The sequence below is a fragment of the Scylla paramamosain genome, chromosome 13, assembly GCF_035594125.1.
Source record: "Scylla paramamosain isolate STU-SP2022 chromosome 13, ASM3559412v1, whole genome shotgun sequence".
Lineage (NCBI taxonomy): Eukaryota > Metazoa > Arthropoda > Malacostraca > Decapoda > Portunidae > Scylla > Scylla paramamosain.
The window spans coordinates 25,849,682-25,864,584 of record NC_087163.1 but is presented as its reverse complement, the minus strand read 5'-3'; the positions used below and the strand labels follow the sequence as shown (position 1 = coordinate 25,864,584).

Here is a 14,903-nt window from a genome sequence, read left to right as displayed (position 1 = left end):
TCCAAAGTTTCGTTCTGATTTTTCCTTTTCTCTCGTCATATGATTCTCTCTCTCTCTCTCTCTCTCTCTCTCTCTCTCTCTCTCTCTCTCTCTCTCTCTCTCTCTCTCTCTCTCTCTCTCTCTCTCTCTCTCACCTGCTCATCTATTTATTAATCCATTCGCCACAACCTGTCTGCTTCTCACCATCACTTTTCACGACAGAGACAGATTTCCCTAATTGCTGTTGTTGAGAGTCGTTCTACAGCCTTTTTTTTTTTTTTGTGGGGCAGTGGTGGTGTTGCTGGTGGTGGTGGTGGTGGTGGTGGTAGTGGTAGTGGTAGGTTTAGTTCTGTTACCGTGTGTCGCTGTTTGTCTTTGTCTTGTGTCCTCCTCTACCTGTGTGTGTGTGTGTGTGTGTGTGTGTGTGTGTGTGTGTGTGTGTGTGTGTGTGTGTGTGTGTGTGTGTGTGTGTGTCTAGGGTTCATTTGTATTGTTAGTTGGAATAGTTGGGATACTACGACCATTCGCACACGCACAAACACACACACACACACACACACACACACACACACACACACACACACACACACACACACACACACACACACACACACACACACACACACACACACACACACACACACACACACACACACGGAGCCTGAAGCGAAACACTGACCTGAGAATGCGTGGAGACTGTTGTAATAAATGATTCTCTCTCTCTCTCTCTCTCTCTCTCTCTCTCTCTCTCTCTCTCTCTCTCTCTCTCTCTCTCTCTCTCTCTCTCTCTCTCTCTTTCCTCCAGGCTTTATGTTTGGCACCGAATCAAGCGGGACATCGGCCTTTGAAAATGTCAGTTCCATCCTCAGCATTTCCTTCTTATTCCAATCACGATGCCCTTTCTTCCCTCTCTCTCTCCTCTCCCTCCTCTCCTTCTTTCCCTCCCTTCCCTTCCCGCCATTTATTTCTCTCCTTATGCCCTACTTACTCTCTCTTACCTCTCTCGCCTCCTCTTCTCCTTTGTCTCCTCCAATTTCTCTCTCGTTTCTATCTCTTTCTGTTTCTTTACCTTTCCTCACCTCTCACCTTTCCTTCCATTTCTGTCATCCCTCCCCCTACTGCTCTTCTTTCTCTGTCTCTCTCTTTCTCTTGCTCTTTCTCTCTGTGCCTTGTTTTATGTTGAGATCTATTGTTGTGTTTCTAATTTCTTTACTTTTTTCTTTTTTTTTCTTCCTTACGTTTCTGATTTTAATTGCATTCTTTGTTATTTCGATTTTTTTTTATCTCTCTTTCTTTTCAGTTTTGTGTCTCGTTACTCGATGCTTCTTTACTCTTTACTCGTGTCGTATGAGTTCTTTTTTTTTTTTCACTTTTCTGTGGTAATTCCTCGTCTATTTTCATTTTATCAGTAGTTGCTCAGTACGCTTCACTCATAAGAACATAAGAACATAAGAAATAAGGGAAGGTGCAAGAAGCGACCAGGCTTACACGTGGCAGTCCCTGTATGAAATATACCTACCTATTTCCATCTATTATCCCCTACTCGTAACTTTCTTTCACAATAGTCTCTTTCCACACTCTGTTTCACATTTATGTAGTTAGTAGGATTAGTTAATCAGTTCATTTATTCGTTGGTTAGTTAATTAGCTAGTTATTTATCTATTTACTTCTTCACTTATCTACTTATTTACTTAGGTAGTCAGTTAGCTTGTTAGTTAATTAGTGATTGAGTGAGTGAGTGAGTGAGTGAGTGAGTGAGTGAGTGAGTTTTCTTTCAGTCCTTCATTCACGTCCCTCTCCCTCTCTCTTTTCCAGGGCGCGCGTAGAGATCCAGGGCGGCGCGTGGTGTCCCCGGAAGGTGATTCACAGGGCGGAGGAGGAGTACCTGGAGGTGTACCTGGGGGACGTGCACCTGGTGACTAAGGTGGAGGTGCAGGGCAGGTTCGGAAACGGCCAGGGGAAAGAGTACGCGGAAAAGTACAAGTTGCAGTACTGGCGGCCCGGACTGGAAGATTGGAACACACACAGAGATGGGAATGGGAATGAGGTGGGTAATGGTGTGTGTGTGTGTGTGTGTGTGTGTGTGTGTGTGTGTGTGTGTGTGTGTGTGTGAGATGGTGTTTGGAGTGTTTTATTTTGGTGGAGGTGTAATATTGTAGGGGGGGGGACTGGTTTATGTAAAGGATTACTGTATTGTTTTGGTATAATTTCTTCTTGCTTTGTAATGTTATCTTCTAAATATCAGTGCATACTCTCTCACAGTGTGTTTCCTTTTTCTTACCGTGTTATATTTCTCACCCCTCGTCTTCTCTCACGTGGACACTTGCTTTCCTCTCCTGTTCCGTATTAATGACTGTCCTCCCTCCCTCCCTCCCTCCCGACCCTCGCCTCAGCTGCTGGAGGGCAACAGCAACACCTACCTGGCGCAGACGTCGCAGCTCAGCCCGCCCGTGGTGGCCGCCAGGGTGAGGTTCGTGCCCTACAGCGACCACCCAAGGACCGTGTGCATGAGAGTGGAGCTGTACGGCTGTCGCTATACAGGTGAGTGTGTGTGTGTGTGTGTGTGTGTGTGTGTGTGTGTGTGTGTGTTACCTTGGCGAGTGTCACAGTGCCCCTGTGCCCCGCGCCTCTCCTCGCGGTGCTGACGCGCCTCTCCCACTCTCCCACAGACGGAATGGTGTCCTACTCGATGCCTGACGGCGACGCACGAGGCGGGGACTACAACCTGCGGGACCTGACCTACGACGGCACGCGGCGCGGCGGCTGGCTGTCCGGCGGCCTGGGCCAGCTCACCGACGGCGAGACCGGCCACACCAACTTCCGCGTGGACGCCCTGGGCCGCGGCAGGGGTGAGTGAGCCATTCAGGGTGTTAGGGGGAGGAGGGACGTGCAGCGGCATCATGCATGGGGCAGGCGTCTGTTGGGAGGTGCTTGGGGATTACCTATCACTCTAGTTAACGAACACACACACACACACACACACACACACACACACACACACACACACACACACACACATCTGTCCTTGAAGGCGGCTGGTTCTTCCCCCCTCGACTTTCAGACATTGACCACAAACCTGAAGTGATGAGTGGTAACCCGCCCCGCCCCACTCCACCTACAACACACACACACACACACACACACACACACACACACACACACACACACACACACACACACACACACACACACACACACGAGCGGTCTACCCTGAGAGGACCAGGCGGCATGATTTACAGCTCCCTAAACCCTGAGTGTGTGTCTCGTTTGCGCCATCAGGGCCACGGGAATAAGCACCTGTCAGAGATTGTGTGTGGGTGGCGCCGTTTGTTGTTTGAAGTCCGCCTCTCCTGCCGCGCGGATTAACCTCAAAAGGCGAGAGGAAGCAACTGGAGGTGTACCAAGCTGTGGGACTTTTTTTTTTATGTATATATATTGATGTTATTATTATTTTGTTACATATGATCGTGAAATGATTTTTTTTATCTACGTATGTGAATTTTATCGAAGAACGTGAAGATTTTTTTTATATTTCAAGATCTATTTTTTTTATTCATTTTTTTGTATGTTTTTGTATAGATATGTGTGTTCTTGTATGTCTCTTTACTTTGTCTATTCATCTCCCTGTTTTTCTATCTGTTTATCTCTCTGTTTGTGTCTATTTCTGCTTGTTTTTCTATGTGACTCTCTCTGCCTGCCCTCCTGCATTTTCGTCTGTCTCTGTCTGTCTGTGTGTCTGTGTGTCTGTCTGCAGCTGTTCCCCTCCATCTTCCCTCCCATCCCACAAATTCGCAACGGTCAAGCTTAAGTTAAAAGGAAACAACACAAAATATTCCTTCACAAGCAACTACAACGTATTTTATGATGATTTTTTTCACCTTCTCTCCAGGTCCATTCTTCTTCCGTCCAGTTATTCATTTTTCTCCCTCCCTCCTTGCCTGCCTGCCTGCCTGCCTCTCTCTTTTTATCTCATACTTGTGTCTTTGCATTCTTTTTTTCCCTTCCTACCTAATAAATCATCGCTTTTCCATAAACACTCCGCCATAAATTCATCTCCTATTGAAATGTTGCTGGGGAAGAAAAGAAAAGAAAAGGAAAAGGAAAGAAAAGTCCCCCCCATGAAAACTTTACGATCCAAAACAGCATCCCTTCATTTTATTCTTTTTTTTCTTCCTGCCATCTTTGTATTTTTCTCCAGGGAATCTTGTAATGCTTGGAGGAATCTGCGGGGGTGGAGGGAGAAGGAGGAAGGGAGGGAGGAGAAGGAGGAAGGAAGGACGGAGAAGGAGGAAGGAAGAGGGAGAAGGAGAGAAGGGAAAAGGATGAAAGATGGAAAAGGAGAAGAGGAAAAGGAAGAAATAGTCTGCTCTCTCTCTCTCTCTCTCTCTCTCTCTCTCTCTCTCTCTCTCTCTCTCTCTCTCTCTCTCTCTCTCTCTCTCTCTCTCTCCTTTCCCTTCGTCTGTATCTATAAATAATTAACGTGAATGTAATTATCATGAGAGAGAGAGAGAGAGAGAGAGAGAGAGAGAGAGAGAGAGAGAGAGAGAGAGAGAGAGAGAGAGAGTTTGATATACGTACCCACAAAAACCCGGAAAAAATATAGTAAAAGTGTGAATTATATTAGACTTAAAAGACGAGACGGAGAGAGAGAGAGAGAGAGAGAGAGAGAGAGAGAGAGAGAGAGAGAGAGAGAGAGAGAGAGAGAGAGAGAGAGAGAGAGAGAGAAATTTAATGGACTCAAATCAATCTTTCCCCACATCATAAATCGAATCAAGATAATCTGGCAAAACTTGAACCTTTTTCCCTCCTTAAAGAGAGAGAGAGAGAGAGAGAGAGAGAGAGAGAGAGAGAGAGAGAGAGAGAGAGAGAGAGAGAGAGAGAGGGAGCGGTCTCTTCTGGGAAAAGCATCAAGCCAAGGAGAGAATTATTCAAACGAACTCGCTAATATTAAAGACGAATGTGAGAGAGAGAGAGAGAGAGAGAGAGAGAGAGAGAGAGAGAGAGAGAGAGAGAGAGAGAGAGAGAGAGAGAGAGAGAGAGAGAGGGGGAGGTTGTGATCGTTTTTCTGTACAAATCAAAGACGATGACGAAGAGAAAGGGAAAGAGAAGAAGAAAGAAGAGGAGGAGGAGGAGGAGGAGGAGGAGGAAGATGATGAAGAGGAAGACTAAGAAAAAGAAATACCATTAAAAATATTCGCTAATGTTAGAAAAATAAGAAGTAAACATTTTTCTTAACATTTGAAAGACGAAGATGAGGAGAGGGAAGAAGAAGAAGAAGAAGAAGAAGAAGAAGAAGAAGAAGAAGAGAAGGACGAGGAGAAAGAGGAATGGTAGGAAAATTATAAAGAAATTATCGTTTTCTTTATGTAACTCACGAACGAAGAGAAAGAGAAGGAGGGAATGAAAGAAAGGAGAAGAGGAGGAAAAAAAGGAAGAGGAAAAGGAAGAGAAAAAAAGAAGAAGAATAAGAAAAGAATTAATAATGAAGGGATTGAGTGATGTTTTAAGAAAATGGAGAGAAGAAATGAACGACTCTTGAAAGTAAAGCAAACTGACGAACGAACGAACGAACAAGATAAAAATGGGAGAAAATAAAGTAAAGAATGATAATAATAAGATAAGATAAAGATAAGAAGGAAAAAAAAGAAAATAAAGAAACCTGAACCTTGGTATAATAACACTTTTATATAAAAAAGGAAAAAAAGAGAAAAAAAGGAAAATAAAGAAGATAAAAAATAAGTAAAGGAGAAGAACAAAATAAGACAAACGAAAAAAAAATAAGAAAAAAAAACAAACGAAACAACGAAACCCGAACCTTAAAAAAAAGAAAAAAGTTTAAACACACACACACACACACACACACACACACACACACACACACACACACACACACACACACACACACACACATAAAAAGAACACTTAATATCACACATGAATAAAAGATAAATAAATAAATAAATAAAAACGAAAGAAAAAAAAAAGCAGCGTTATGAGAGACTCCGAACTGTGACACAAGTAACGCCAGGGAAGGAAAAAATATAAGCTTGCAAGTTAATCTGTGCAATTTAACGCGATAATCTCATTCTGAAATCACCTGTTTCGCTTCCTGCTGCACCTGCCCGACGCGTCCACCTGTCTACTAATGAAGCGGGGCGCCACCTGAAGTGCTCTGGGCTACCTGTGGAACTGAAGACCCACAGGTTTGTCAGGCTAGATTGCATAATATATATAGTGTTGTATAGTGATGTTGTGAAGGACAGTAGAGAGAGAGAGAGAGAGAGAGAGAGAGAGAGAGAGAGAGAGAGAGAGAGGGGGGGGGTAGGGGATGAATGGTTTAAGGAAGGATTAAACAGGAAGTGAGGAAAGAAACAAGCAAACAAGGACAGGATATAGGTAAGATAGCAGTACACGAGAGAGAGAGAGAGAGAGAGAGAGAGAGAGAGAGAGAGAGAGAGAGAGAGAGAGAGAGAGAGAGAGAGAGAGAGAGAGAGAGAGAGAGAGAGAGAGAGAGAGAGCAAGCAAGAAATATTAACATGAAAGAAAAGAAGACACGAACAAAACTCAACAAACACACAAAAAAAAAAGCGGGGAGGAAACACCAGAGAGAGAGAGAGAGAGAGAGAGAGAGAGAGAGAGAGAGAGAGGCAACTAACACTCATATTTATGCACCGCGGATACTCTAACTCAGTCTGACGTAACTCAACACCTGAGGAGATGCCTGGAACCGCCCCTACATCCCCCACCCCCACTCCCACCCCCACCCCCTCCACCCCCGTCGTACCTCCCCAGCCCTCGAGGGATTCACCAAGTCATAAATAATCCTTGTTTTTTTTTTTTTTCTCTCTCTCTCTCTCTCTCTCTACTCTGCATTCGCTTCTTACTTCTTTATGTCTTCTTCTCTCTCTCTCTCTCTCTCTCTCTCTCTCTCTCTCTCTCTCTCTCTCTCTCTCTCTCTCTCTCTCTCTCTCTCTCTCTCTCTCTCTCTCTCTCTTCGTCTTCCTATTTCGTCTTGTGCTTTTTTTTTGTATGTGTGTCCTATTGTTGCTTTGTTTCTTCTTCTTCTTCTTCTTCTTCTTCTTCTTCTTCTTCTTCTTCTCCTTCTTCTTCTTCTTCTTCTTCTTCTCTTTTTGTTGTTCTGCTTCTTCTTTTCTCTTCCGTAGTTGTTTTTGCGTGTTTTCTTTCTTCTTTCCTTTGTTCTTTCCTTTCATCTTTCCCTTTTTGCTTCTTCTTCGTTTCGTACTTCTTAATTTTCATATCCTTCAGTTATTTCTCCTATTTCTTCTTGCCCTTCCTTCGTTTAAATCTTCTGGGTCTTACTATTCTTTCTTTTCTTCTTCCTCTTTTACATCCAGTTTTTTTTTTTTTTTTCATCCTACTTCAGTTTATGCATACAATTCTCCTCCAATCTATTCTTTTTCCAAACTTTTTTTTTTCTCACATTTTCTCTATATCATAAACTACCACCACCACCACCACCACCACTTCCTCCTCCTCCTCCTCCTACTACTACTACTAAATCTCTTGTAGACGTTCATGTTTTCTCTATATTCGGAATGTGTGGACTGGAAGGCTCTCAGATAAGGAGTGTGAGCGAGGCGAGACTTGCTCCTCTTTCGTTGCCCGACGTTCAGCTTGAGTGCTTCCTGATTAGTGAGATTTATTGGGTTTCTTATTTTCCGTGCTTGTTTGAGCTTTGAACCCCCCTCCTCCTCCTCTTCCTTCTCTTCCCTCCACCTTCTATCACCGTCTGTTCCACCTCTCCCTCTCTTTCTCTCTCTCGCTCTCTCGGTCTGTCGTTCTTCCCTCTTCTAATTTTTCGTCTTTTTCTTTTATGAAGTTGTGTTAAAAATTGCATTGCCTCAACGCTCACGGACGCTGTTCATTATCTTTTTGCTTTGTTTTCCTCCGCTTTTCTTATTCCTGTACCTCGCTTCCACCTTGTTTTCGTCGTCTTTTTATCTCTCTGTCTTTCTCTTTCATGTTGTCTTCCTGTTTGGTTTGGTTTTGTTGTTTTCTCCTTTTTTTTTGTTCCCTATATTTCAGTGGCGCTTTAATCCTGTCGTTTCTTTCTTTCTCCTTTTTATTCTCGTCTTCCGCCTCCATTTCCTCCTCCTCTGCTGTGTTATCATGTTTATTTTTTCTGTACTATTCTGTCTTTCTATTGTACTATCCTATCTTTTTCTGCAGTACTGCCATGTCTGTTATGTTGCACTATCCTGTCTTCTGGTGTACAATTCTGCCTTTTTTCACAAGTAGTTAGTATAGAATAGTTACCTAAACAGCCTAGTAAGAAGGATCTCAAGGTCTGCTGCTGTCTGATCTTCCTTTGTATTCTTTTGTAATCCTCCTCCCCCTCCTCCTCCTCCTCCTCCTCCTCCTCCTCCTCCTCCTCCTCCTCCTCTTCCTGGGCCGAGGTGATGGAAGGCGTTATAAATTGACCGTCTCGCTCATCGTTCCGAGTGTATATTTGAGGCGTGGGTTACGGTTACGGTTACGGTTCACTTGCTCCGGACCTCTTGATTAGTTAGCGCGCGCGGTTTTATATGCACGAAGCCTTTTTTTTTTCCCTTACTCTCTATCTCCTCTCCTTCTCTCCCTCTTTCACTCTTCTCGCTCCCTCCGTCTCTCTTTTTTTACCGTCGCGTCATTTCTCAACCGCCCGGCGTCCCACACTCGGCTCCTCCCGCGACGGTTTTCATCGGGGTGGCGTTGAGAGAGGAGTCATCTAGCTCTCTGTAGTTTATTTCTGGCCCGCCAAGTGACTGGTTCTTCTTATTAGCTATCTGCATCCGTAACCTCACGTCCCTCCTCCTCCCCCTCTTCCTCCTCCTTCTCCTCCTCCTCCTCCTCCTCCTCCTCCTCCTCCTCCTCTTCTTCCGCCTCAGGGTTTACTCAAGTTGTAAAGGAGACCAACTGTGTTTTGTTCTCAGCTTCGGGTCAAGAGAAAACGGAGATTGTTTTACGCTAACTGCATGTGGGCGAGGCGAGGCAGCGGTGCGAGCAGGGAGAGTGGAGATGAGAGAGGGTGAGGGTAAGGAGGGAAAGGTGCCGGGTTACGGTTAGGCGGAGGCAGGAAAGGTGGGGAAAGGGGTGAAGGTGATGGTTTTTATGTGCATCGTGAAGTATATGAGGGAATATAAGTGATATGGTATGCGGGACCTTCGGTTCAGGGTTGAGTTCCAGGCAGGTGTGGTCGGTGTAAGTGTAGCGTCGTTAAGGGCTGAGGGTTGTAAGTGGCGCTGCGGGACTGCTGACGGGACGGGACGACTCTCTCCCCTGCAGGCTACGAGTGGGTCGGCTGGAAGAACGACAGCCGCCAGCAGCAGCCCGTGGAGATGACCTTTGAGTTCGAGACTGTGAGGAACTTCTCCGCCGTGCACATCTACACCAACAACTTCTTCACCAAGGACATGCAGGTGCGTCCTCCTACCCCCGTGTCCCCTTCTTTTTCCTCGTATCCTTAGTGCTTTCTCACCTGCCATGGCTTTGTTGGTGCCCTCTCGACCGCCTCTCATCTCTCATTACTTGAGTCACGATGGATCTCCCCTCTGTACCAGAAAGATTTGAACAGCACTGACCCACCTCCCTCCTTTCTCCCCGGCAGGTGTTCTCGCGGGCGCGGGTGCTGTTCAGCGTGGGCGGTGAGCACTACCACGTCCAACCAGCTGTTGAATACGAGTACGCGGTGGACCGTATCTTCGAGTACGCACGCAACGTCACCATCCGCCTGCACGGCGCCACCGCGAAGTACGTGAAGCTGCAGCTGTTCTTCGCGCTGCGCTGGATACTCATCTCAGAGGTCGCCTTTGACTCAGGTGAGGCTCCTGTCTGTACCTGCCAAACACACGCACCACATGCTCTTTGACATGAAGCTTTCCATGCAGTGATGTATTCCCAAGTACTTATGCACCCTTCCTTTCGTCTCCCCTCTTCTCTTCCCCCGCCAGTGCCCTGCCGCTGCAACGCCACAGAGGAGGAGGCGCCCACCGTCACCAACCCGCTGGTGGAGGGCCAGGTGTTTGAGTCTCGATCACCGCCCGCGCCCCCCGAACCCCAACCCCCGCCGGCTGCCCCCTCGGGCCTGCTGGTGGGCGGGCTGGTCACGCTGGGAGTGGTGTTCGCCGTGATCCCAGTCGTGCTGTTCGTGCTTTACCGCCGCTCCAGGGGCACTCAGGCCACCGAGAAGCCGCAGCCGCAGACTCCTCCCCCTGAGAACCGCAAGGTGTCCATGAAGATGAAAGACTTGCACATCAACCTGAGCCTGGCCTCCGTCACCACTGGCTACTCGCGCGCCAATGGCAAACTCTACGGCCACGTGGCGGTGGACGACGAGGCGAGCTCCTCCCTGTACCAGGAGCCGTACAAGACCGCGCTCACCACCTCCAGTGACCAGAGTGTCGGCAAGTCCACGGACTGCACTGACACGCTCCTCAAGACGCCCTTCCCGCTCGACGCCGAGGACTCCGTGGACTACGCCGTGCCTGACCTCAACATGACCCCGCCGCCGCCATTCTCTGATGTGTACAAGCCACCCTTCCCGGACGTTTCCAAGCACCCCGCCACCGCGCTGTCCCAGGCCCCACCAGTGCCACCCATCCCGCCTCCGCCCCAAGAGATATACCTGAGTGCCGCTGAGTACTGCCAGGCGCCCAGCATCCAGGGCGTCACGGGCACCGTGGCCTACAGTGAAGATGAGGTCACCGACGCCAACTACGAGCGCCCCGCGCCCGAGCTGGCGCGGCACCGCCTGCACCCCATGGAGACGCTGGGCGGCGGCCCGTGCGGAGTGGTGCGCCTGTGCCGCGTGGATGACGTGGGGCGCAGCGGCTCGCGGCTGGTGGTGATGAAGCAGCTGCACCCCGGGGCCAAGGAGATCACCAAGAAGGAGTTCCACCAGGAGGCGAGGACATTGAGCCGCCTCACGGAGCCCTGCGTGGCGCGCCTGGTGGGCATGGTGACGCGCTCAGACCCGCTGTGCCTCATCGCGGAGTACCTCAGCTGCGGCGACCTGCACCAGTTCCTCAGGAAACACACTCACCAGGAGACTGTGCCGGCGTGCGGTGCCGCCGAGCAGCCCGTCATCAGCTACGGGAGCCTTGTGCACCTAGCGGTGCAGGCGGCGGCGGGCATGCGGCACCTGGAGGCTCTGGGCGTGGTGCACCGCGACCTAGCGGCGCGGAACTGCCTGGTCGGGCCTGGCCTGACCCTCAAAGTCTCAGATTTGGCGATGAGTCGGCCGCTGTACGCTAGCCACTACTACCGCGCCGGCGAGGGTCTGCCGTTGCTGCCGGTGCGGTGGATGGCGTGGGAGTCTGTGCTGCAGGGCAGGTTCTCCAGCAAGAGTGACGTGTGGGCTTTTGGCGTCACGCTGTGGGAGATCCTGACGCTGGCCCGCCAGCAGCCCTACGCCGAGCTGAGCGACGACGGCGTGCTGGAGAACGTGTCCCACTGCTGCCACGGCGACGGCGCCGCCATGATGGTACTGCAACAGCCGCCGCTCTGCCCGCGCGAGATGTACGACATGATGACCGCCTGCTGGAGGCCCGGCGACCGCCAGCGGCCGCCCTTCTGGGAGGTGCTCATGTTCCTGCAGCGCAAGAACCTCGGCTATTGCCTCGACTACCAGGACTGAGGAGGAACAGTCCCCGCCCGCCGCGCCACCTGCTGCACTGATGGCAGTGTCCAGTGTGACGTAACGAACACTTTGATTAACGACGCTCGCTTGATCTCTCCGCCGCTAAAAAGCTGCGCAACACCGAGAAGTGACGGATGCGTCGTGAAGCGCACCGTGTCTGTTTCAAGAGAGTTGATCCGACGTATTGGCGTCCGTGTCGATATTTTCAATGAGACAAGACTCTTGGTGTGTGTGTGTGTGTGTGTGTGTGTGTGTGTGTGTGTGTGTGGCGGAGGCAGCGGCGGCACACTGATGTAAGGAAGCCGTCCCAGGATGTGACTACTTGTCTTTGGAATTTATGAACAAACCAAAAAGAGAGATAAAAAGAACCAGTAAAGAATGAAGGAAATATAGTGAAAAGCGTGCAGAAACACACCATGAATGCTTAGTCGAAAAACAAAGAATCTGCTTCCCATGAAAGTCTTGCATCAACTGACGCTAGAATATTTTCGTGGAAATAGGAAAACGAATGAGAAGTACTGAAAGCCAAACGAACGAGAGTGAGGCCGGTGCAGAGAAAATAAATACCAAAACGTGTAAGAAAAAAAAAGATGAAGCTGCGGGGGAGGGAAGAACCAACACAGTGACTGAAACAAGGAGCAGGAAATGAAGCCAGGAGGGATAACACTATAACACTGTTTCCTTCCTCTCCCTCCCTCCCTCCCTCCTTCCCTCCCTTAGCCTCCCTCGTATCTCTCCGTCCTTCCCTGCCTCCCTCCTGTTCCTGGCACCTTGGGGGACGCGGCCGTGCCAGGAGGCGTGAAATCACCCTATCCGTGCTGGAACACGTGGGAACTGGGAACTGGCGAGGGGCGGGACTCGCGTGGTTACAAAGCTTGAGAGTGAAGGAAACGCATGACGGACGCCAACCGGGGAATTTTGTGATATGTGGTGAAGGAAGGAGGAAGGACAAGGAGAAGGAGGAGGAAGAGGAATGTGCTGAGTCGGTGAGGTGTTGCTTACTTGCTTTGCCTTGTTTATCCCGCGGCAAGGTTATATACGAGCTCCATCCTGACTCAGTTTACTTCCACAGGAGGCAGCGCACTCATAACCTTCACTGTAGCACGTGACTTAACTCCTGCGGCGCCGTAACTCATTCGTGGGCTTGCTGCCAGTTCGTCTACCTACTCTATCTACCGCTCTCTGGTTCCTACGTCTCCAGAGGGACATACACACAGACGGGGCACTGAAGCCGCGTCACCCCGACACAACCTCAGCCACAAGCCTTCACGAAACGCACAAATCACTCGCAAAACACCCGAGGAACAACTGGACGTGGACTCTGTGTAATACTGCCGACAATGGAAGCCTAAAAAAATCTACTCAATGTGAAATAAAATCGGTTCACTGGAGTTCAAATTAGGCGATTTATGTCATCTTTCAAGTCAACTGGTGGTATCTGGCATCCCCCTTCCTTGTTCCTACCTGTCAGTTAGAGTCAGGTGAGTGGCGATGATAGAGATAAGATGCACGTAACGCCTTGTGCATCTTAACGTTACAGTTCATGTGATGCAAAGTGTTAACGACTCTGCCGCCCAGTGAGGTGATGATGTGCGCAGAATTAAGGAGATGCCACGAGTCACCAGCTGTCTTGGGAATTTGATAATCCATACTTACATGAACATTTACAAGAGTTTCAGATATTTTGATGTGTTTTTGATTACTGATACATCGAAATATATCGACTGTGTATATTCATAAATTATACACTTTTTTTTCTGGCTGAAGTTAATAAGCTTTAGTTAAAATACCTATAACAGGTTTTAGATCATTAAAAAATAAATTGTATTTCGATTACTGATGCATTGAAATAAGAAGGCAGTCAGTGAATAGGCATGAAATTGTATTCTTTTATTCTTTATGCATACAAGAGACCCCGAGTTTCCAGTGTCGTCAGCAACACGCAGGAGTCGACGAGCAGCTGTTACCTGTATATTTTTTCTATACCTCACCCGTTTTCTATGAGAGTGTCAAAGAAAAGGCATACTTATCTAGGCTTTACCTGTCCATAGAGAGGTTTTGTATACACGCAGGTAACGGAACCTCTGCTCGTTACCTGCCCTCCCTCCTTACCTGCCCTAGTCAAATAGATCTTTCTGTAATTGTTAAGGTTATATATTTTTGGAGTCTTAAGAGAGGCAATAGAAAAAAAGAAGTAATTATTTATCTCATTACGCTGCCAGTTAGCGAGGCATTCTGACGTACTGTACAGGTAGCAAATGTTTGTGGTACTGTTTTGAAAGGCATTTTTTTTGCTTCTTTATTCATTTATGCTTGTTGAAGAATTTTTTTTGTGCTATATTTATTACTTAAGTAAAAAAAAATAATAAAAAAAGTCGGGTGGTGTGTGATACAATAAAAAAGTTAAGTTTTTGTTATGATTCTCGTTTACTCTCTCTCTCTCTCTCTCTCTCTCTCTCTCTCTCTCTCTCTCTCTCTCTCTCTCTCTCTCTCTCTCTCTCTCTCTCTCTCTCTCTCCGGATCAACAGGGCGCCCATCACCCAACACATCCCCCTCAGATCTCTCACCCTCACCCTGCCGCCTTCTGGAGTCCCTCGGAGGCTCCTTTCCGCCCCATAGCCTTTGAGATACACAGTGTGCACAATAAAAGGCTGAACGTGTACGTGTCCTTTCTCACCCTTCGTACGTGTGTGTGTGTGTGTGTGTGTGTGTGTGTGTGTGTCCGTTTTAAATAGTACTACCAAAAATATGGAGCCTTAATTCATTGTTTAATTCATTCAAGTATGTAAAATTAATCAGAACACGAAATAAAAGGCTAAGAAAATAACATATAAACTATAGCTCCTTTAAAAACAAAAGAGGATAAACACGATACGAATTCACGCGGGAAAAGGCTGTATTGTCATTGGCTGCGGCGGAAAAACATGCTCACAGGCACACTAGCGCGGGACCTCAAGGCGCTAGACTACAGCTGGCCGGTGGGAGTTAGCGTGCGCAGGAAACTGTTTTTTTTTTTTTTTTTTTTTCATAGATTTAATGGCATTCGTGGTTCCTTTGAGAGCCGTGCCGCCGCCTGCAGAGGAATGGAGTGCCCCGGAGGAAGAATGAAGCGGAAGTGAGCGGCCGTGAGAGAGGAGCAGGCTGTCAGCGGCGAGGGAGCGGCTGAGGGGAGGGTGAGTGTGGACAAGTTATGAGGGAGTGGTGCCTGGCGGGACTGACGGGCCAAGCTACCAACCCGCCTGGCTCTCCTCCACCATGATTTTATTGTCTTATTGTAGTGCATAGA

At 48.1% G+C, this 14,903-nt stretch overlaps 1 protein-coding gene across 1 annotated transcript in view; it reads left to right on the top strand.

The window, feature by feature from the left end:
• The window catches only part of LOC135106579 (discoidin domain-containing receptor 2-like), a 38,012-nt gene extending 23,736 nt beyond the window's left edge, over positions 1 to 14,276 (top strand). Inside the window, exons 4-9 of the mRNA XM_064015802.1 lie at positions 1,795 to 2,026; positions 2,373 to 2,520; positions 2,649 to 2,828; positions 9,265 to 9,398; positions 9,587 to 9,797; positions 9,930 to 14,276. Coding sequence (XP_063871872.1) covers positions 1,795 to 2,026; positions 2,373 to 2,520; positions 2,649 to 2,828; positions 9,265 to 9,398; positions 9,587 to 9,797; positions 9,930 to 11,614 — 2,590 coding nt within the window. The 3' untranslated portion in view covers positions 11,615 to 14,276. The remainder of the gene's footprint in view (positions 1 to 1,794; positions 2,027 to 2,372; positions 2,521 to 2,648; positions 2,829 to 9,264; positions 9,399 to 9,586; positions 9,798 to 9,929) is intronic.
• Positions 14,277 to 14,903: the final 627 nt, after the last annotated feature.